This window comes from Rhagoletis zephyria, unplaced genomic scaffold (genome assembly GCF_001687245.7).
Source record: "Rhagoletis zephyria isolate East Lansing unplaced genomic scaffold, Rhagoletis_zephyria_1.1 Rzeph_scaffold_00438, whole genome shotgun sequence".
NCBI lineage: Eukaryota > Metazoa > Arthropoda > Insecta > Diptera > Tephritidae > Rhagoletis > Rhagoletis zephyria.
The window spans coordinates 24,249-45,813 of NW_016157522.1; the positions used below are offsets into that span (position 1 = coordinate 24,249).

The 21,565-nt window shown below is 33.0% G+C and overlaps 1 protein-coding gene and 1 long non-coding RNA gene across 3 annotated transcripts in view; one reads left to right on the forward strand and one right to left on the reverse strand.

Moving 5' to 3' along the window:
• Positions 1-18,541, forward strand: part of LOC108359697 (uncharacterized) — a 33,214-nt gene extending 14,673 nt beyond the window's left edge. The window contains exons 1-2 of one of the 2 annotated variants that reach the window (XM_017611673.1): positions 6,005-6,079; positions 18,134-18,541. In XM_017611673.1, coding sequence (XP_017467162.1) covers positions 6,019-6,079; positions 18,134-18,462 — 390 coding nt within the window. In that variant the 5' untranslated portion in view covers positions 6,005-6,018 and the 3' untranslated portion in view covers positions 18,463-18,541. Of the gene's footprint in view, positions 1-6,004; positions 6,080-18,133 lie in introns of those variants that run through there. The other variant, XR_001846973.1, reaches the window with a different exon arrangement.
• Positions 6,224-18,616, reverse strand: LOC108359698 (uncharacterized). The gene is made up of 3 exons (XR_001846974.1): positions 18,533-18,616; positions 9,830-9,832; positions 6,224-6,235 (listed from the first exon to the last, which is right to left on the reverse strand). It is a non-coding gene; the product is annotated as an uncharacterized LOC108359698 (long non-coding RNA).
• Positions 18,617-21,565: the final 2,949 nt, after the last annotated feature.

Here is a 21,565-nt window from a genome sequence, read left to right on the forward strand (position 1 = left end):
TTCTTCTCCGCGGTCACTGGGATATGAACCAGCGAATCTAGCTTACAAAGCCAGCGGTCAACCTACTGCGCTAAGTTCGCCCTATAAATTGTTGTCGCTTTTTCCACTTTTTCATGCCTATGTCAACCCAATTAAAATCAAGGACAGCTATTCTGCTGCTATATAGACTTGATCGTGTGGTTATTGTGGTTGTTGTTTTTGTTTTATTTTTCTTATAAAACGACCTCAAGCTCAGTAAAAATTGTATTTTTAAAAATTTTGAAAAGCGGTTAGAAAAGTTAATAATTCGAAAAAGTTAATACCCTTGGGACATTTTTCGAGATTCTACAGTACTTACAAACATCGGACCAAAGTTACAATACCATTTCATGCTAATGAAAGGTGCAATTTATTATAACAAAATTTGTTTACTTTTGAATACGATTTCAGCGAGTGCGCTATAACGACACAGGTATGTAGTAAAATGGGTTTTTTATTAATGCGATTCTTGCGTACGTATAAACAATGTATGTATACGTTTATCTTATCTTTTCATGTAAGTTTCTTTTACAACATTATATGTACATTATTCTATAGGAGGGTGGTATGGTAGTGGGCGGTTCTGTCAATTTTTTTGCATAAGTTTGCCTTTGTTTTTGAAGTTATTATTTTTGTCGTCCCACATTCAGAAATCATACACTGTTCAACGTGGAAATTCCCTGGGAGGTTCCCTGACATGTCTATCGATATTGTATCTACCACAGAGCGGGTATTCTCTCAAGAACGCGTCTGAATCTGGTTTTCAACATTTTATCAAAATAAAAACACCTTGTAAATAGGAATTGAAAAAATTAAAAATATCTGGCTACGACCATAATGCAAATCCTTCGTGATTACTAAATTACATGCCTATGATTTCTTATTATTCTCGAAACGCTTGGCTACATTCTACTTTTTTTTTTACGAATTCACAGAAAAACATGAGAGAGTTTATTTATTATGGAAAATTTATTTCATTTTACTTGCCCCATTTTCTGCCTGTCAAAAAGAGTGAACGTGAATGACGAACTGTCATCAGTCAGTAACTTGATGATGATGTCTAAATTGTTTTCTTGCAGTGGAAAAAAATGTGCTGGCGGGCAGAGAATACACTGTACAAAAAACAAAAAGGTTAATAAGGTTTCGACAACCTATTCAATCTGACATCTGCAAATGACTCCAGATTAATTTCCCATATCTCTAGAGGCGGAATTAAAACCGTTTTTCTATTTTTCGTCCGATTGATAAATTGCTCTACCAGGAAAATGTACTACAAGTCATAATAATGTTGCTGCTTGGTAAAAAACTATTTTTTTTTTTTGGAAACCCATGATTAATAGTCTGATTTATTTACAAAAATGTGTGATTTTTCTAACTGGTGCCGTAATATTTATAATAATATTTAACCAAAATCGTACAGTAATATATTTTTTTCATATTTTGAAATTATTTTGTTTTATTTAGGTTTTTATTAATTTTTAATAAAAATAAAGTTCACACTACAACAAAAACCGTAGAACTGAAAGTTACTAACTTTGTAAAAATAAAAAAAATAGAATGCGCAACACCCTCGACAAAAAAAAATTCTCAAAAATCAACGAAACGATATTTTGTAGCGACTTTAAACTTGCTCTTTACTAAAACTGAATGGGATATAAAACTACATACCCAAAAAAAAAATTATAAAAATTTTGAATAAAAAATGTGAAATTTGCATGAAAATTTGACGTTTTTTTATTTGTTACAATGTTAAAAACCTTAAGTTTTTTGGATTTAGTTGTTGTGTGAACTATGTTTTTATTCAAAATTAATAAAATTTAATTAAAATAAAGTACTTTCAAAATATGGAAAATTTTACTGTACGATTTTGACTGACACTCACTGTATGCATTTAGTTCTTATGGACCAACGTCAGCTCTGAAGCAAGAGCATTCTATATTTTTTAGGGCCAAGGAAGTATTCAAATGCTAAAATTTAAATTTAGATTACGAGTACATGGTAGCCTACATATTGGCTACGTAAGGGGTTTTGATGAAATTTAAATAGTTTCTTATTTTGGTAAAACTGATAGAAACAAATAGAGAAATTCTCTTCGTATATTCATCAACGACGGTAGAGATTTATTGGCTGATAAAAACTACTATGCAGAAACAATTTTTTTTCTTTTTGTGCCTATTTGTATCATAGTTCGCCCTTGTGATAGAACGCGCTGAATTAAGTATTCTTCAATCAAATTTAAAATTATGTAATCTGTTCTATTGGCGGTTAATGAATTTTCTAAAAAAAGAAGCATTAGCCTAATTACTCAATTATAAGTCATCTGTTTGTTTTTGTAAATTTTTGATTTTTTGAAGAGGCATATGGTTTTAGGAAACGTACGTATATTTTATTTGGATACAAATGCGTGCTTTGTACACGAACAACAAACCTCCATACATATGTATATACATTAGGGTGTCCGTTATTTCCCGTGTTGTTTTTTTTTGCTGCCGCTCACTGCATTTTTCGATTTTGTCCTAAAACTCAATATCCAAACCGAAAAAGCTCTTGATTTTCAAATTGATCCGAGCCGAATATGGGATTTTTTGATTTTTTGCATTGAATTTTATTTCTCGGAAATAAATAAACAACAACCAATGTATATCCTTATCCTTATTAATATTATAAATCCAAAAGCGAGTTTGTTTACATATTTGTTGCGCTTTCACGCTTTAACTATTCAATCGATCATCATAAAATTTCGACACTGGTTTCATTTAGCCCAACTTAAAATATAGGCGTGGCACCTCCCATACAAATGGAATTTTTCGTACTGAATATCTCAGGAAATATTTGTGATAGAGTACTGGAACTTGGTATAGAGATATATGTATATACATATTAGGCTGTGTCATTTTTGAGCAACTTTTTTTTTCAACTAAAAAACAGGCTAAAAACTTTCAAAAAGGTGAAAAAAAGAGCCTCTAAAAATTTGAGCTCTTAATATTATCATTAAGTGGTTCCTGTTCCTAACTTTCCATTTCACATATAAATAACATGGGAAAAAAATGTTTCGTTTTTCTTATTTTTGTAGCTTGACATATAAGCATTGTAAAAATGAACTGAAAAATTATTTTGGTAGGAAATTGAACGCTCTACAAAAAAGTTCTAATTAATTTTTTTTACAGAGTGAGGCGTTCTGAAGATATTCAAACTTAAAGTTGCAAATGTATGAAATTATGATTTTTATTTTATCAAACTGATACTGATGACTTTTTTATGTCTTAAAAACTATTTTTAATCAGAAAACTGGTTTTTGTGCTCTTTATTTATTTTATAATTTGATTAACTCTTAAGCAAAAGTAATTATGAACTAGGTTCAGTAAAATTATTATTTTATAGATTACAAAAAAAAACTTTTCAACAACTAGAATACATAAACAATAGATCAATAAGACTTAAAAAAAGTCATCAGTATTAATTTGATAAAATAAAAATCATAATTTCATACATTTGCACCTTAAATTTGAATATCTTCAGAACGGCTCACTCTGTAAAAAAAATTAATTAGAACTTTTTTGTAGAGCGTTCAATTTCCTACCAAAATAATTTTTCAGTTCATTTTTACAATGCTTATATGTCAAGCAACAAAAATAAGAAAAACGAAACATTTTTTTCCCATGTTATTTATATGTGAAATGGAAAGTTAGGAACAGGAACCACTTAATGATAATATTAAGAGCTCAAATTTTTAGATGCTCTTTTTTTCACCTTTTTGAAAGTGAAAGGGCCTGTTTAAAAAATCAAACTGAACATGAATTAAAGAATAATTTTTTTTTGAAAATTATATCAACAGATAGATGTCAAGAGGCTTAAAAAAGTTGTAGCTTGAAAATATTTGTAAAATTGTTGCCATTCCTTTGGAAAGTCAATCAATTATTCGCACGCTATCTAAAAAATTAAAATAATGGTGAAAAACGAGAAATGTTAAGAAGCTTCAGATTGAACATTTAAAATATTATTGATGTGTTTTACAAGGGTTGCCACCAGTTTTAAAATTTAATTCAATTAATTTAAATGAATTACTACAATAGGGGGTTTTGAAAAGGATTTTAGTTCGAGACAACATTTAGGAGGGTTGCCACTTGTTCGAAAAATCAAATGCTTCTTGAATTAAAGGATTGAAGTAACTGTAATATGTATCACAATACGGGGGTCAGACGAAAGGGGTTTAATAAAGTTTTAGTTGGAAAATATTTTGAATAGGGTTGCCACCTGTTTTAAAAGTCGAATTTAAATTAATTATACTCAAGGTAAAGTGTCACACGTAAGAGTGTTTAGAAATGTTTAGCTTAAACATATATAATTTCCTGAGGGATTCGGAGAGGGTTGCCACCTGTTTTGAAGCACATACGGTTCACCCGCGTAAGGGCTACTCCTTCTGAACGTTATCGATTCTGTCGTGCTTCCTGATTCGATGTGTGTTTTTAGCATTGATAAAATTCCCAGATAGGTTCAAATTGATAAAATTTATAATGCAATTTTTAGCAAATTTTTAATAATTTTTTCTAACGATTTTTATTAATCGTATTTTGAGCACAGTTCGGGTAGTTGAATTGAGTTCCGCAGTTGATCAAACTTTATCATTTCATTGGGAAAATTTTCCTTTATATTTTCCTCAGTCTATGTAATGATAGATAGAAATTTTGTTAAAAACATAAGGGAGTTCACAAGGTGTTGTATACTGTCGTATAGTTGAATGTTGTAAGCTTTTAACGGCTAAAAATATATTTATAAAGGGGATTCAGAAGTTACCATAAAATTCGTATTATGACTTTTCACAGATATTTTTTGTTGTTTAAAGTCCTCTAAACATGTATTTAAACTTTTAAAATTTACGACGTACGACGGTATAAAAAAAACATATTACCACAAATTTTAGCTACTCATTTTTGTACAACCTATTTTTACTCCAAATTGCCTTAAGTGGGCGGAGAAAATTGAATTATTTAGTTATAGACTAAATTTTATGAGTAAATGCGCGTGCACTGCAACAACAATAGCAACAATAACAAAAAGCAGCGATCTCTAGCGAAAGCGCAACACATCGCTGCGCCAACCAACCAACCCACCATCCATTGAACGCCGGGCGAGCGAATGTCTGCTACCTTTGCCAAACTTGCATTAATGCGATGATATCTGTCTGGTTGTTTCAATAGATGCTAGTATAGTTAGTTTTTCTAGCCATTCGTATTCGGTTTTTTTTTTGATTTTCTAATTTAATTTTGCTGCTGCACTCGTTTTTGTTTTCATTAGACTGTCGCAGCGTGCAATCAACACAAACAAATGCAAGATCAACCAAATTAAAGCGTGGAAACTACGAGAAAAATGCGCGCTAATGTATAGAAGGAAAACGCCAACAAGGAGGTGGAGAGGTAGGGGAGGGTAGAGTGGAGAGGGTGGCGACGGCGCTGCGGCGCATGTTTGAGGTCTTTAATGGGTTCTGTCAGTTTGCTTTTTTCGCTCATTATATTTTGTGCTTTTCTTGGTGATTTTTATTTTTGTGTAGCTTTTTTCTTGTTTTGCTCGGTCGCGGCGTTCAGTGTCGCACACACACACACCCATACGGAACAAAGTAAGCATTTTCTTTTGCAATGGTATGTGTGTGTGTGTGTGTGTGTGTGGCTCGTGTGCTTGCATTGATCACCTCTAGCAAAGCTGATTTTATTTATTGTATCTGCCTGCTACACACAGTAGTACTAAATATATTTGTTTTATTTTCATGGCTATTTTTGTACGTCTGCCCATTTTCTCTGGGTGATCCGCGCAGATTTCGAAAAAAACGTCAAAGCGAAAATGCGCAGAAATGTCACTTTCAAATGCTGAAATAGTGAAATGCCGAAAGAGCTAGAACGCGATGGTTGGGACGAATGGTGGCGCGGTTGAATGGGAAGAGCAAACGGTCGGACAAACTTATCGACAGACGTTGGGTTGAGCTGTTGAAAAGTATCTATAGACGAGATGTGCTACTCGACGTTCGCACCTAAGGATTTAAAGCAAAGGAGATTATGTAGTCGCATATGTGCATATAAAAATACATATATTTAAAAGTATTTATTTTCGCACACATATGTACATCAATATAGTAGATATATACATAAAGTACACTAGTTTAAGTAAAGCGATTTTCAAAATGTATCGTTTCTTACATTCTCTGTCATTGTCTGAGTCGATGACGCTCGCAGCTGAAAAGTGAAGAGTGAGATGTGAAAGAAAGGCCTTGAGGGTGACCAAAACAGGTAGCTGAAAAAGAATTACGACATCGAGCGGCTTAAGTACACAGATTATACATATTACTGTATTTCTTTGTTTTTTTTCAAATTTTGAAATGAAATCAGCAAATTATATAAAACTATAGAAATGTACTACAGATTTTCGGCATCATATAGGAGGAAGTTTAGAGGTCCTTCTCTGTACTTTTTCGGAGTATTTTGAGCGTAATCGGTAACTAAGTGGCTTTTCAGGATTTTTATGAGATATCACCTGAAATTTTGGGAACTTTTTGAAGTCTATTGACACTTTTCGGAATTATTCGTTACTTCTAGGAATTTTATAATGCCAATTGAAAATTTTCGGTTTTTTTTTCAGATTAAAAAATTTGCGGATTTTTCGAAAATTTTTAAAATTCCATAAATTGTTTTGGTTTCTTGTCGAATCTTTTAGAATTACATTTAAAAAGCTCAATAGAAATAAAAAAAATATTAAAAATAAAATAAAATAAAATAAAAAAAAGTAAAATAAGCCACAATAACATTGACAGAATTCGTAAAATTTAATTTATTTATATTATGAAAGTTTTATAAGTCTTTCGAAACTTTTAGGAATACATACATACATGTATATGTGTGCGTCTACCACTCCGTGGGGCCTGGATTCGATCCTTGGTCGGGCAATATCTAAATTAGAAAAAAAATGGTAGGGGTCTGGAATTCGATTTGTAAAAGTTTTTAAGCTTGTCTAAAAAAGTTCGTAAGGAATATTTTCGTAATAAGACTTTTTTAAACCTCTCAGGTTTGACACCCATATTAGAATAAATATTTCGCTTAACTTGCTAATTAAACTGATTTTGAATTTACAAACATATGGAAACCCTTTCAGAACGATTTGGGAAACGAAGCTTTTTAATCTTCTATCGTTTGATTTATATCTATATTAAAATATTTAAAATAATTTTATAATTGCAATAATTCTGAATTTCTATATAGATGGCAACCCTCTTAAAAATATTTTCGAAGTAAAACTTTTTAAACCTCTCTCGTTTAATACCCATACTAAAATATTCAGCTTGTAAGTTAAAATGATTATGAATTTATAAACAGGTGGCAACCCTCTTAAAATATATATTTCTTTAAAACGTCTTTGGTTTAGACGTTTTAGCGTAAAAGAGCAAGAAACATACTTACTATTTTGTTTAAACCTGATTTTTAACCCTTTGATACCATTTTCGAAACTGGCCATCCGAAAAAAGCAAAAATCCATTTTTCACGATAATTTTTCTATATAACAGAAAGTTAGATAAAATTGTCTGAATGTGGTCTACGGCTATAATACTCGTATTACATAGTACGATAAACACACATACATATATGCATGTATGCACACGAATCTACCTCATTTATGTATGAGCTTTTTTCCCCATGTACAATTACATACATATGTACATATGCACACATATCTTCCTCCTCATTTGCCTCATTTAGTATTTACCTATTCGCCGTCACTGCTGATTTGTCACCTTCGCATTGGTCAATTTGCTGAAAACAATCACAAATATTTTTAGCTAATTATTTTTCTATTTTTGTTTATTTTACATTTCTAAAAATCTTTCTTTTCACATTTGCCACCAACCATGCGCTCATGCCCATCAAAATCTGCACGAAAAGCAAATCATTTAAAGTCAGTTTCGCTATTTTCCATTTATTTCACAAGCATTGGTATTTTTAAAATTTTAATTGAAACACATGAGATAGTTAAACCTTCATTGTTACAAGCAATTAAATGAAAAAAAAAAAAAATAGGAAACATCTAAAAATAAATTTAAATATTCTGAGAAGCAACCCACTAGGATGGGCGTAAGATATTAGTATTATATGCATATATTACATTGTTTTTGAGAATAATCATTAAGCTTTTATTAAGCGGAGCTACACACCATTAGTAACTCTGAAGATTATATCTTACCTAATTAAAAACCGTAATGAGAGCAGGGCATTCTACTCCTTAGCGACCATCAGGCGGCACTCAGTGCTCTCGTATTCTTTGAGCTTAAAGCTTCCTTAGCCTCCGATGGCATTAAGAAACTAAACTTCTTTGCTGAACACAATGACATCCGACTACTTTGAGTACCAGGTCTCATGATAATAGAGGGGAAAGAGATAGCAGACGGCTTATCCAGAGTAGCAACGGTTTAAGGCTAAGACTCTAAGAAACACGACCAGAAAAGACCTCAGGAAGGAGATAACATGGATGAGAGAACGAACTGACGAAGTAGAGATTGAGGCTTTTATTGAAGCTTTGGATTCAAAAATCAACTGCATAAGTTCGAAATCTAGTAAAATAATCTCTGTTACTTTTGCAACCGAGCCAAATTTAAGCCACTGCATCTTTTCCTTGATTTTGAGGGCATTTCAAGAAGACGAGAGAAGAGTCTGCTATCAAAGTAGCTAAAGGGTGAGTATTGGGGCTCGGGTGGCTACGATATGCGGGATAAATTCTTCTATTCGAAAAATGGTAAAGGCTTGCGTTCTGGGTTGGTGGCACATAATACATTTAATTGGCATCAGGTATATTGATTAATCAGGCCAAAATTAGGATATTTGAAAATGTCATCTCAAAAGAAAAACTTGAATAAAAATTTTTCTCACAGGGCAATTTGTAAAAAAATTTACAGAATAAATGCTAATTTCTACTTTTAATAAGAAATTAATTAAGTTTATCAAAAAGTTATTATTCCTTCTGCCATCACTAAGCACCTATAGAGAATAACTTAACCTAACCTAGGCTAGTAAGAACAACAAGGACGACCTAGTGACCGCCTATGATCGATCGTTGATGAAAGCATGCCCAACGACTAGAACTTAAGCGTTCACTGCCAAATCCACAATTGCACATCTATGTAATTTTTGATAGGGCGAGACTTTTGAAAATGGGTAATTTTAATGTTACGCGGGTATTGTTAAATTGATGTGGTTGATAAGTGATAACCAGTATCTTAGCCTAATGGAATAGTGCTCTGCTAGTAGTTCTGAACTAGTTTGGTTTTGCGGAAGGGTAAGCAAAACACACGCTATTCGGTCACTTTGAACTACCTAAATATCTTCCTTGACTTGTGTATTTGTTTAATGTTGTTTTGTCTTAGCTATTATCGCGCTTGTGTCTAATTGAACGTACTGAACGTCGATTTTACATATATATTTATATACATATGTATGCATCTAAATCAGTGAATCAGTGTTACCGCATAAACAAATCTACCAAAATTCTATCAAAAGCTAAAGACCACTCCAACCGTTTCGAACAAAGCCGATTTTCAAAGAAAAATCACCACATTTTGTTTCTTATCTGTCAGAATGAGCCATTCATGAAGGGTTCCCTAAATCGCAATGAAAATTGGAATCGATTCGCCCGAAAAGCTCTAGTCCAAGAAAGAGGAAGCTTTATAATCCAATTAAAATCATTTGAATCTGTTTTTATCCCAGAAGTCAGCGAAGTTTTCGGAGGGAGGCATTATGATTGAATGCTACAAATTTTTCTTAATGCGAATTTTTTAAACGCTCTCTTTATCTGAATTCTACTCACTGGTGGTCCCAATAGTCCAAATGAAAGTTCAAATTTCAGTTTTGCCCTAACTTATACCTCTTTACTTATTTTTATATCGCTTTGAAATTGTAAAAAAAATCTCCAAAAGTAATATTTTTTTTATGAGTTAAAAAAAATTACAAATAAAGGATGCCATTTTATGGCGTATTAATTTTAGTACAATAATGTGGAAATTATTTTCAACACCAAAAAGAATCAGAACTGCTATTCCACTCCACTTTTCTAGCTCTTCTATCACCGCGATTATTTTTTAGAAAAAAATATTTTTAAAAACATCTTTTGTGATTTCTACTGCGCTTCAAAGTATGCTGTTACGACAAATATGCCGCTAAAAAAAAATTTTAATTTGTGTACATTTCCATAGCACTTAAAATCTAATTTTTGTGGCATATTTTCGACCGCAGTAGGAATCACAATAGTGAGGCGCTGAATTTTGTGACTTTGTAAGAACAGGGAGGTAAATATAATTTCGAAATATTTTGGCGGAAGTCTTAAAATATATTAAATTGTATATATCCGATGGAAAAAATAGTATCGATTATTATTTATTTTTTGTAAGGAGAGTGATTAGCCCTAATGCACATATGTATGTGGAAGATAATGCTTAGCACATCAACGAAATAAATTAAATGTCAACGTGAATTCTTTTCCACTTGAAGTTTGCACTTTATTTTACTAAAATTTAATGGGGTATACAACGGCACAAATTTATCTAGAAATTACTAAAAAATATTTTTAATTTTGCAGCACTTTTTTTGGATCTACAATTTTAAATTTATAAAAAAATTACCAGTCTGTTGGTACTTTTTCATCATTTGACCACCTTAAACGAATGCGGTTGGTCCGATTCCAATCACCGCCCACTTCTTGAAATTTGTTGCACTGTGTTATTTGTATGACAACATAAATCTGTTTGCATAAGTATTCATTTAAAATTTGTTAGTCTTGAATAAATAAAATAAAATTTGACTTATACTGGTCGCATTTGCCAAAATTAAAACTTAGAAAAATATACTACCAAATTTAATATAATTCAACCAAAATGGCAACACTGATCTAAATATGCTTTGCTTTTAATTAAGGTTAAAATACCAAAACAGCCGTGACGACTTGCGGAAAATAGTGCGCATATGTATGTATGTAGATATGTATTTACGTTAATACATTGTATATACCCTGCAGGAAAAGCTACTAGTTGTGAACTAGAATTCTGCCGGTTTTGCCCAACTAGTTAACGTTTTTTCCTTTTTCAATGTTTGCGACTGGTATTTTTAACATTGCGATTTCCTACGAGATATCAATTGTCAGGCTATACATATATAGAAATATACATATAGAAATACTAGTACCAGTTGATGAGATAGCCTGGCAATCCATCCACCGACAGAGCAAAGTACTCGCGTGGTATGCCTAAGGTTCCAGGTTCAAGTTCTGGCGGAGGGATAATTATGAAATTAAATTTTATTTATTTATTTTTTTAATAATTTTTTTTTTATTTAGGGTTTTTATTGTAATTTTTAAATTAAAAAAGATATATTTTTAGTTACTTTATTTTATGGCACAAACATTTCTTCCCATATTTATGTTTTTTTCTGCTATGTAATTAGATTTTCAAATTTGTTATTTACATTTAAATTGAAATAATTATATTAACTTACATTGATTTAACTTTAAAGATCGTAACCACCTCCAAGCGGCCTCGAACCTGCGATCTCAGAACCAGAACTAGTAGTCTTCATGTGACGCGACAGCCAACATTTGTAAGAAAAGCAATTATTTGCGTTTTATTTTTGGTTTTGGCAATTTAAAGGCAGATATCGCTGCACGCTTAAGTTCTTCGAAATTGTCGAACTGGTAAGCATATACTAGTTAATGAACTAGTATTTTTTCTATTTGCTTTGGCTTTTCACTGCAGGGTACGTGTGTATAAAAATAGTGCATTTGTATGTATGTATGTAGGTATATGTGAGTGAAAAAACGCAAGCATTTGTTTGCGTACAAAATTTAAGTGAATTAGCATCTTTAGATATTTATAAGAACAAATTTTAATTGCATAACAGCAAGGAAATATTCTGCGAAAAAGCGGCGTTGAAAGATACATACCGTTACCTCAATATAGAAAGGGCCTATCTCATATCATCGCTGAAATATAAAAATCGTAACTAATTAAAAATCCAAAATCCACTTATAAGTCTCCACTTTGTTCTATGCAATAAAAAACTTTAGTTAGTTACGACATTTTTGCATTTCACCGACGATGGGAGATATGGCCTTTCTAAATTAAGGTAGCAATACATATTTCTGCAAAAGAAAAACCTAAAAATCTGAAAAGTTATAACGAAAAATTTCACACAAAATGACGTTCAAGAAGTGGAAAAGAAATTTTATTGAGTCAAGGCGGATTCATCGTTTTAGTTCACTTTACTTTTCTTCCATGTGGTTGTTGTTGCGTTTCTCTCACAGAGATAGAAATATATAACAACAATCACACGGAAGAAAATGTTCCGAACTAGAACGATGAAGCCGCCTTCAGTTTACACCTCGCAACAAAATTTACAACAAAAGTAAAGCACTTTTGCAAGCAAAATATTTGTGAATTAAAATATTTTAAATTAAAGTAAAAACTGCAAAATTATGTCAACTTACTAATTTACGTCTAATTAATTTTGATCTACTGTTCCGCTTAGTTAATGTCAAAAATTTTCTGAAAAACTATAAGATGCCCATTTTCATTTTGCACAAATTGTCGTGCGTTTGAATGGTATTCCCCGTTACCTGGCCTCCGCATAAACGCACTCATTCATACAAACACACAGGTGATGCGTTTGCATCATAAATTTAAATCCATGGAGTTTTGCCAATAATTTTTCTGGACATCTTCCCATTTAGGCACACGCCCCAGCCTGTCTGCCAGTGGTTGCTAGAGAAGCGCCAGCACTATTGCCGCTTGCCAAGAACTTAGCCGACTTTGGCTTGTAGCCGAAACCCCATAATCAGTCGCTATCCGCCCCCTTTGCACCCCTTTCCACTACGCTATTCTCAACAATTCATTTCATTTGCATTTATTACGAATTTTACGCATACGGAATTTTTTCATAGATAGATTGGCGTTTGCAAGAAGCAAATTTAGGTTATGTTTTGTGGGTGTATATTGTCGTAGGTCGTGTGGTTGGCTCCCCCTGTGTTTGTGTTATGAAATTAAGCTGCTTTCTTCTTTTGCTTCGATTATGTAATCGAGCTACACGGTGTGCCATAAGTCATCTACTAACTGCTTGTAAATTTACTACAAAAGCTTTCGGCAAGGACTTGAGTTGAGCAGTAAAATGCAGAACGGTTAAATGCACTTGTACGCTACGAGGCGTTTAGGTTGCATGTTGCGGTTAAATTTATTGCAAACGGATGTGAATAATTGTTTATTAGGTTATGGATAGGCGATGTTCTTTGGCATCGCTTTATGTGTGCGAAATGTCTTCGGTAATGAGTAGTACGATTAAGGCTTGCTCTATTCTTCCATACCCTGCGTGAAATTAATTCGTTCACATTAGGCTAGATTGTAAGTGGTAAGTAAGCCCCTTCCCGTGACAATGTCGAGGCGCAGAGAATACGACCTATTTTTATACAATTCCGAATTAAACCTTACTGCGGCAATTATAGAAAACGACTCACAATAAGCTTCCGGGTGCTCTTAGAATGGAACGTTGGCTCATCGCGTTGATCGCGATCTTTAGCCTATGTCCACAATGTGACATCAATTTTTCGTTTTTAAAAGAAAAATAAATAAATTTGGATAACACAGTTAAATCTATAAAAAAAAGGAGCGGAAAATCTAAACAACTGCATCAGAAACAAAGAATCGAAACACTGATTTTACATACATATATTTATTTGCCTCCTAGGCTGCTGGGCAGTGATGGACAAAATTGTATTTATTTAAACTACGTATTAAAGTATTGCGGTTGTTATCTTCTAGTAAATACCAAAGTAGTATTTACTTAAGTATGCATATTGGATGTTACTAAATACCGAGTATGATGATAGTTTGTAGTTCTACCAAAGTTGCCAGATTTTCAGGACTATTTTGGGATTTGAGAAATTAATGCAGGATTTTCAGGACTCTCGGGGCTATTTCGGAATTTTCGGGACTATATCGGGAGTTTTGGGACTACCTTGGAATTTCCAAAACAATTTGGGGTCCTTGGGACCACTTATCGATTTTCGCGATTGTATTGGAATTTTCTGGACTATTTCGGGAGTTTCAGGAATGAAATTTATCTGTGATTTGGTTGGCTGAGCTAAGGCTGTGCGATTCGCCAAACTCATTTAAGTCGAAATTAACTTTAATTTAAATTTTTATTTAATTCTCAATTTAATTTTCTTTAGTGTCAATAAGCTCCTTATTTAAGTGAGTGAAAATATGGCAGCACCGTGCTAAATGTGGTGGTAAAACCAGAGATGGTATATATAAAAGTAAACAGCTGATACAGAATATTGTGGTGTGTGTAGATTGATCAGCTGATTAAACTTGCAAGAGATCTGAGTGTGGTTATTCTGATTTAATTTTTATTTCAGTGAACAGCGTGGGTGACTTAAATCAAAATTAAAAACAAATTAATATTGATTGGTGAAACTAAAAATTTAAAAATTAAAGCAATTTTCACTTAAATGAATCTGGTGAAACGCAGCCTAAGATAAGGTTAGGTTAGGTGAGCTGATGTGAGGTGGGTTAAAGTGAGTTGAGTTAGGGTGAGTTAAGGTAAGATGAGAAGAGTAAAGGTGAATTGAGATGAGCTGGGGTGAGATGAACTGTGTTGAAGTAAAGTAATTTGAGGTGAGTGTAAGGTAAGGTGTTAATTGCTTTAGTTTTTTCCTAAATCATAAGGTATTTAGTTTTTAAGTATGTATGTATTAGCAAATATACTAACTACAGAAAAGTACATCAATAAAAAAAAAATAAAAAAATAAACTGAAATCACGCTTTTCAAGCACGTGCACACGCATCTCTATATCTCACGCATGCACTCATGTCTACACTCGTACGTTCATTCATTCACTCCGGCATTTTTTATTTATATTTCACTTGCCAATTTCCAATTGTTTACGCACTTCACAAATTCAATGCCAAAATTAATTCTATTCGAGCGTTGGCCAACTGCTGCGCCCGCACCAATCCAACACTCACTCGCTTCATGAAAAAATTGGCAAGCGTCACTTTTTTGGGGAAGCACCCCAAGGGAAACATTGCCAAGGAATTTATTCGAACGCATACATAGCTCCAAAGTCAGCACACAACAACAAGCAATGAAAAATGTTGTGCCACATTTTGTTCCCCTTTCTGGTGAATTGTTTCAAACCGATGAACCCCTCTAGAATCGTTTACATGATTTTGTGCGACGGTTTTGGCAAGCGTTGAATTGTGTCAAATGCGTGAACCATTTATTTATTGAATCCTTTATTTGAGTAAATAGTGTGTACTACATTAATACATTACAAACTTTGCTGATGGATTATTGTTTACGTGTAGATAGTAGAGTGCGTAATGAACTTGCGTGTGAACATAACACGGTACAAAATAAAAAAAAATTTGCATGAACTTGTTAGGTGTCGTAGCACAGGTCGAACAGCTGAGCTAAACAATTTTTAGCTCGGTTATTTTTTAACCGATTTTAAGATTTTATAGGGACTTAAAAAGAAGAATATTTGTCCGTTTTAAAGAAATAATAAGTTGTTTAAGCGCATTGTAAATATGTGGAAAATTTTTGGAATAAATCTGAAATTTACTGCAATTTTTATTATTTTTCCCACTTTTACAAAATTTTTGCCAAATATTTAAGAAAAAATAGTCTCTTTTAGTCATTACTTCTAATAGAATGTTTAATTCCGAGTAAAATTAGGTAAATTTTTTAAAGAAACATTTTCAAATTTTCCTGTACGTGCTTGTGAAACTTTAAAACGAATCCAATCTAACCGATTAAATTTTTCTGTGGAACTACATTGAAGTGATTTTGGAAAAAACCTAGAAAAATTCATAATTTCCGAAATTGCCTATTTTAATTTTTATAAATTGTACCTAGTTTTACTCGGAATTGAATATTCTTTCTGATGTAATGACCGAAAGAGACTATTTTGTTTTGAAATTTTGGAAAAGAATGTTGTCGGAGTGGAGAAAATAATAAAAACTGTTGTAAATTTCAGATTGATTGTAAAAATTTTTCCGCTCATATACACACATAGCGCAATTCAAGTCAAATGTCGCAAGCGCGCTGAGCGGTGCAAAATAAGTGATTTTTCGACTAGATGCAAAGCAGACAGCAAATTTCAAAAAATAATTCGAAAACTATGATTTCTATAGATTTTTGTACGGAATATCCGATGGTGCTATGCATTTTCCAAAATTTTCTCATTTCCATGGTGAAAATTCTAAACGAAAATCCACTTGTAATTTTTCTCAATTATGATCATTTTTAATCTTGTTTTTAGTAGTTTCAAATAAAGAATAAGTTATTAAAATTAGGAAAACCTTCGACTTCGCAATTTCGTTTGTCTGCAATATATTTACCATTTTTAGTTACTTTAACTATGCATGTAATCGTTAAAATAGTACAAATAGTCAAAAAATAAAACTTTTATATACATGTACGTATGTATAGTCGCATACATAATTTATAGAGCGGTCCGCACAAATGGACGTCGAAACATAAAACGAAAACAATTTCTCTTTTCAAATTGAAAAAGCTTGAATGAGTCAGACGGCGTCACTTTGTAACTTTTTAATTAAAATTAAGGTCTTAGAATAACCTGAAATTAATACAAAAAAAAAATAAATAAATAATTAAAATAAATAAAATAGAATAAAATAACGTCAAGAGAGCAACAAGGACATTGTTGACAAAGTATGGCATGCATCACCCAAAATCGGCAGTAGAACGTCTCTACTTGCCACGTCGACAGGGAGGTCGAGGGATGGTAGACATTAAGCAATTACACACTCCAGACGCTGTAATTGAAGACAGAATGAGCAAGCTATATTGGGACCGATCACTTTTGATGGACCATCCAATGCAGATACACAACAGACCGGATATAAGAGTGGTCGAAAAAGAAGTGAATCAAGCGTTCCTCATAGATATAGGCGTACTAAATAATCACAACCTTCAAAATTGTTATATGGAGAAATACAAAAAATACCACAGCTTAGCATACGAGATCAAGGATTTGTGGAAATTAGAAGAAGTAGAGGTGATTCCAGTTATAATTTCGACAACAGGAGTTATTCCGAAATCATTGAACACCAGCCTGGAAAAACTCAACATGGTAGAAAAGCGAAGGGCCATACAAAAATCTGTGATATCTGTGATACAACGTCGATAGTTCGTAAATTTCTGAATATAAATTAGCATTAAGAAACAGAAAAACTTGCAACTGTGTAGTATTGCCAATATCCGTTTGTAACCAATCTGTAGACTATATTTCTCTTATACTTTATAATCAATAGTGTTAAGTATTTTGTTGTATACCAACAAATACTTGATGTGAACCCGTAAAGGAGAAACAATAAAAAAAAAAAAATAAAAAAAAAAAAATAAAATAAAATAAAAACAAAAATAAAATTAAATAAATTAAGATATAATATGATAAAAAACACATGATATAATAAAAGAAAATATAATAAAGTTATATAAAATTTAATAAAATTTATAATAAAACTGGGTTTTAAGAATCGCTCGGATCGGGGCTCGAACATGGGTGCTACTGAGTTGTAGTACACAGTTAAACCATTTTCCTCGAAGATTTTTGAAGTCGTTAATTACGAATCTGAAGTCAGGTTAGAAAAATTCTAAATAGCGTACCCAATCGAGCGAGAGTTCTTAAGGTCGCGGATTACGAATCGGAAATCAGATTTCAAAAATTCAAAATGGCGGATCTATATCGAACGTACTCGCACATGGCGTATGAGTAACATTTGTCATCTCGCCTGCGTGGCTCAGTTGCAGATATTTCACTCCGACTATCTTTAAATGAAATTTGTCAAATGAAAATTCGTTTTTATTCGAAGCGAAAAATTATTTTCTGTGAAATCATTTATAGTTTTTTCTGCACAATTTGATAGCATTAGGTTACCACGAGGGTGGTGCCGCGGGAAAAGGCTAGTAGTATTATATTTACAGATACAAAAATGCATATTTAAGCTATACAAAACTTATACATATAATCGTATAAACTTATATAACTTTCATTTTCTTTTATTATCTCATTGCAGTCGCAGCAACGCCTCCTCAGTTAAACAACAACAAAACTGGGCAACCTGTAGATGAAAGCCTCACTCAAAACACCACAACTCAACCTACATCCAACAATAAAATCTCACCAATTGGCAATTACCATGCTGCTGCCAAAAGCAAACATTCGTCAACGTCACTGGCCAGTGACCTACCAATGGCGTGCGACAGTGTCGCTTGGTGCCGCACCCAACACACACTCTCATCCTCCCGAATCGCACACCACCGGAAATGCATTTCACTCGGCAAAAGATACGAAATACTTAAAAAGTTCCTTGGCTATGCCTTGCACTCACGTGACTTGTGTTGATGAGTGGCGTAGAAGAGTAGATGAGAGAAGAAGAGAAAGAGTGTAAGTAAGTAGCGTAATATTTAGTAACTATATATGTAAGTAAGCCATGTCACTCATACGCCTGGGTGTCGGGCATAGCTGTGGCGCTATTGCCTTTTGAAATGTGTATTCCTTGCGCGTGCTGTGTGAATTGGCGACGGCAGGAGAGTAGTGTTGGCTGTGTGTGATAGCCACTCGCTGAGATTAGCCCGTGTTTACGAGAGTGTGAGTGCGCCAGAGAGCGTACCGAAGGGTGTGAGAGCGTAGGCTCTTAACAACGAAACGACAATTGGCACTTCGCTCATTGGCTGCAAGCAACACAAAGGATGCGGAAGTGACGTCAAAATCGTCGGCGACTAAGCTGGCCAATCAGAAAGGCTACGAGTATGCTAGCGAGCTGTTCATTCGTTCAGTATCCTTAGCTGCTTGCGGTGAACAAAAAGGCGAATAGCCAACTAGATACTTAATACACTAAGAAAAACAAAAAGAAATTAAGCGTAAAAAAGGAGGTGCATTCTTTGTAAATCCTTGGCGTGCAGATGGCAAAGGCCAATTGCCAAAAAAAACAAACAATAGTTTTTGGCGCTGACTCTGTTGTCTGCTGCAAATGCTTAGGCAAAAAAGGAATTAAATATAAAATCTTATAAAAAGCTGCAGAACGATATTTAAATTAAAGTGTATTATATTTGTTGCGATTCGCTTCAAATTAAAATTAAAAAATTTATAATCACACGCGTAGTCTTGTAAATAGCTTTAGTGACAGTCTAATTGTAATCGAAATTAATAATAAATTACACCAATTAGGTTAGTAACGGTTCTCTCACCCTTAAAGGGTCACTTGTCTTCTATCTGTAGTCATCTGGCAGCGGCAACGGTGTGGCATGGCAAACAACAACTCGTCCAGTGCATCGTCCGCATTTTAATTTTAGTTTTAATTTTAGTTTCAATATCGTATAAAATCATACGAAATTCATGCTTATAATTAAAAATAATAATTAATCGCATATTTAAGTAAATTATTACACTCGTACATAATTACTTAAATATTTATTCATAAATTGTAGAAAATAGTTGTAGTTTTTTGAAATTAGAAACATCAGAATGTTCAGAAATATGTGAAAAATTATGAATTTAAATAAAGTTTGAAAAACCGTGAAGCTCTCAACAGCGGAACACAAAAAAAAAACAAGATGGCGTGTTTTTCTTGTTTAAATTCCTTTAAGTTAGTCAGTGGTAAGTGATCGGATGGTTTTTATTCAAGCGGCTGGTGAGTTTCAGAGCTGCGTTAATTTGCATTAATTTCTGGTAATGGTAATAGCAGTGGTAATGAGAACGGTAATAACAATGGTAACGGTAATACTGAAAGTAATAATATTTGCAACGGTAATGGTAATGGTAATCGTAATGGTTAACGGCAATAGTAATGGTTAGTGGCAATAACAATGGTAATGGTAAGAGCAATGGCAATGGTAATGGTATCGGTAATAGTATTGGTTATGGTAATGCGAATGGTAAAAGTATTAGTTAAGGTAATGACAAAGACAATGTTAATGGTAATAGTAATGGTAATTGTGATCGTAATTTCGATAGTATGGACTGGCTAGGTACGTAGATAGATACATAGATAGTTGAATAAAGCATTGCGACCAGTAGGTCTGTGTATTGCGCCCCCGGAATGGCTATGTATGATGGTGACAGGAATATTCTTCTGAGCCGCTTAAAGCAAACCGATCGTCCTATACTGGCGGTCAAAACAGGATGAGTGTTGTTTTTTATTTTAATATTTGCAATGTTTTCAAGCTAATTTTTTATTTTATTCTCTTATAAAAATATCCATGCCTCGACCAAAACTAAATATTAAAAAAAATATCGCACTTTTGGTTAATGCATGAACGATATTGTAATAAAACAAATAATTAAAAAAAAATTTAGTTTGTGGTTGTTTATACCTGTTGAGTGTAGAGATATTCATGTAACGTGATAAACTGCCGATAAACGTGATAAAATTATTTACTCTATACACATTTATAATTTGATCACGTTTATCGGCAGTTTGCGACCTCAGATGAACACCCGTAGTATATAATAATAACTTTAAAGCAGATACACTTGTAATAATTAAAAAAAAAAATACCATTCATCCAGTTTTAACCGTATTAACTTATTAATCATTATAACGTTTTGTTTTCTATATCTTAATGCTTTGGAGTGATTGAAAAATATATTTCTACTGAAGACTCATTGGTCGGTTTCACACTGGAAAATTTCTGTTAGCCGAACAACTCTGTTTGTAGGCAAGATAGGCAGTGCGGTGAGGTAAAGTTTCTCAAAAAAGTTGTTCCAGCTTCTACCCCGCATTAAAGTGGCCCTTCTGCTGCATTACAAGTAAAAAAGAATTAGATGATTCTATGTGCTACAGGGTTACACTTAATATGTATGAAAAATATGAAAAAAATTTTAAGCAGACTCTGACAAAATCAGCATGAAAAGTTCTATTAACAGGTCTATTCTGCGCTGGTAGCATAAATTTTTTAATCGGTAATTAAAGTGTATGTCAATTTTTAAACCTTTTTTGCATTCTGTACTCTCTTGTAACCGGTAAATTTGGTTACCATCTCATAAGCTAGTATCAAAATATTGCCCCGTGAAATATGCAATACAGGAATTTCCACAAATCTTTATAGCCGAATTGCTGAATATTTTCACTGCATTACCAATGTACCTAGAATCGCGGTGACAAGAAGTGGTAACATTTTTTGGTAATAAAATTTTCCGGTCACAAAATCTTCGGTAATTCATTTAATTCAATGCATATTTTGTCAATTTTTAAGTTTTTTTTTTAATATCTTTAGTCTTTTTCTATATCACTTTAAACACCCTGTCAAACATTTTGACAGGATGTTTCTATATATTTTCCAGGCGGTTTCCAGGCAGAAGGAGAAAATTTGTCACTTTTGAGGCATCGATGCGGGATGCATTCCATTCGTTGCTGGGTACGCAAATTCCATGCGAAAAAGTTACAAACACATTCAAACGTCCTATACGTATACACATTTTGTTCTGCTTTAAAACGCCCAAATTT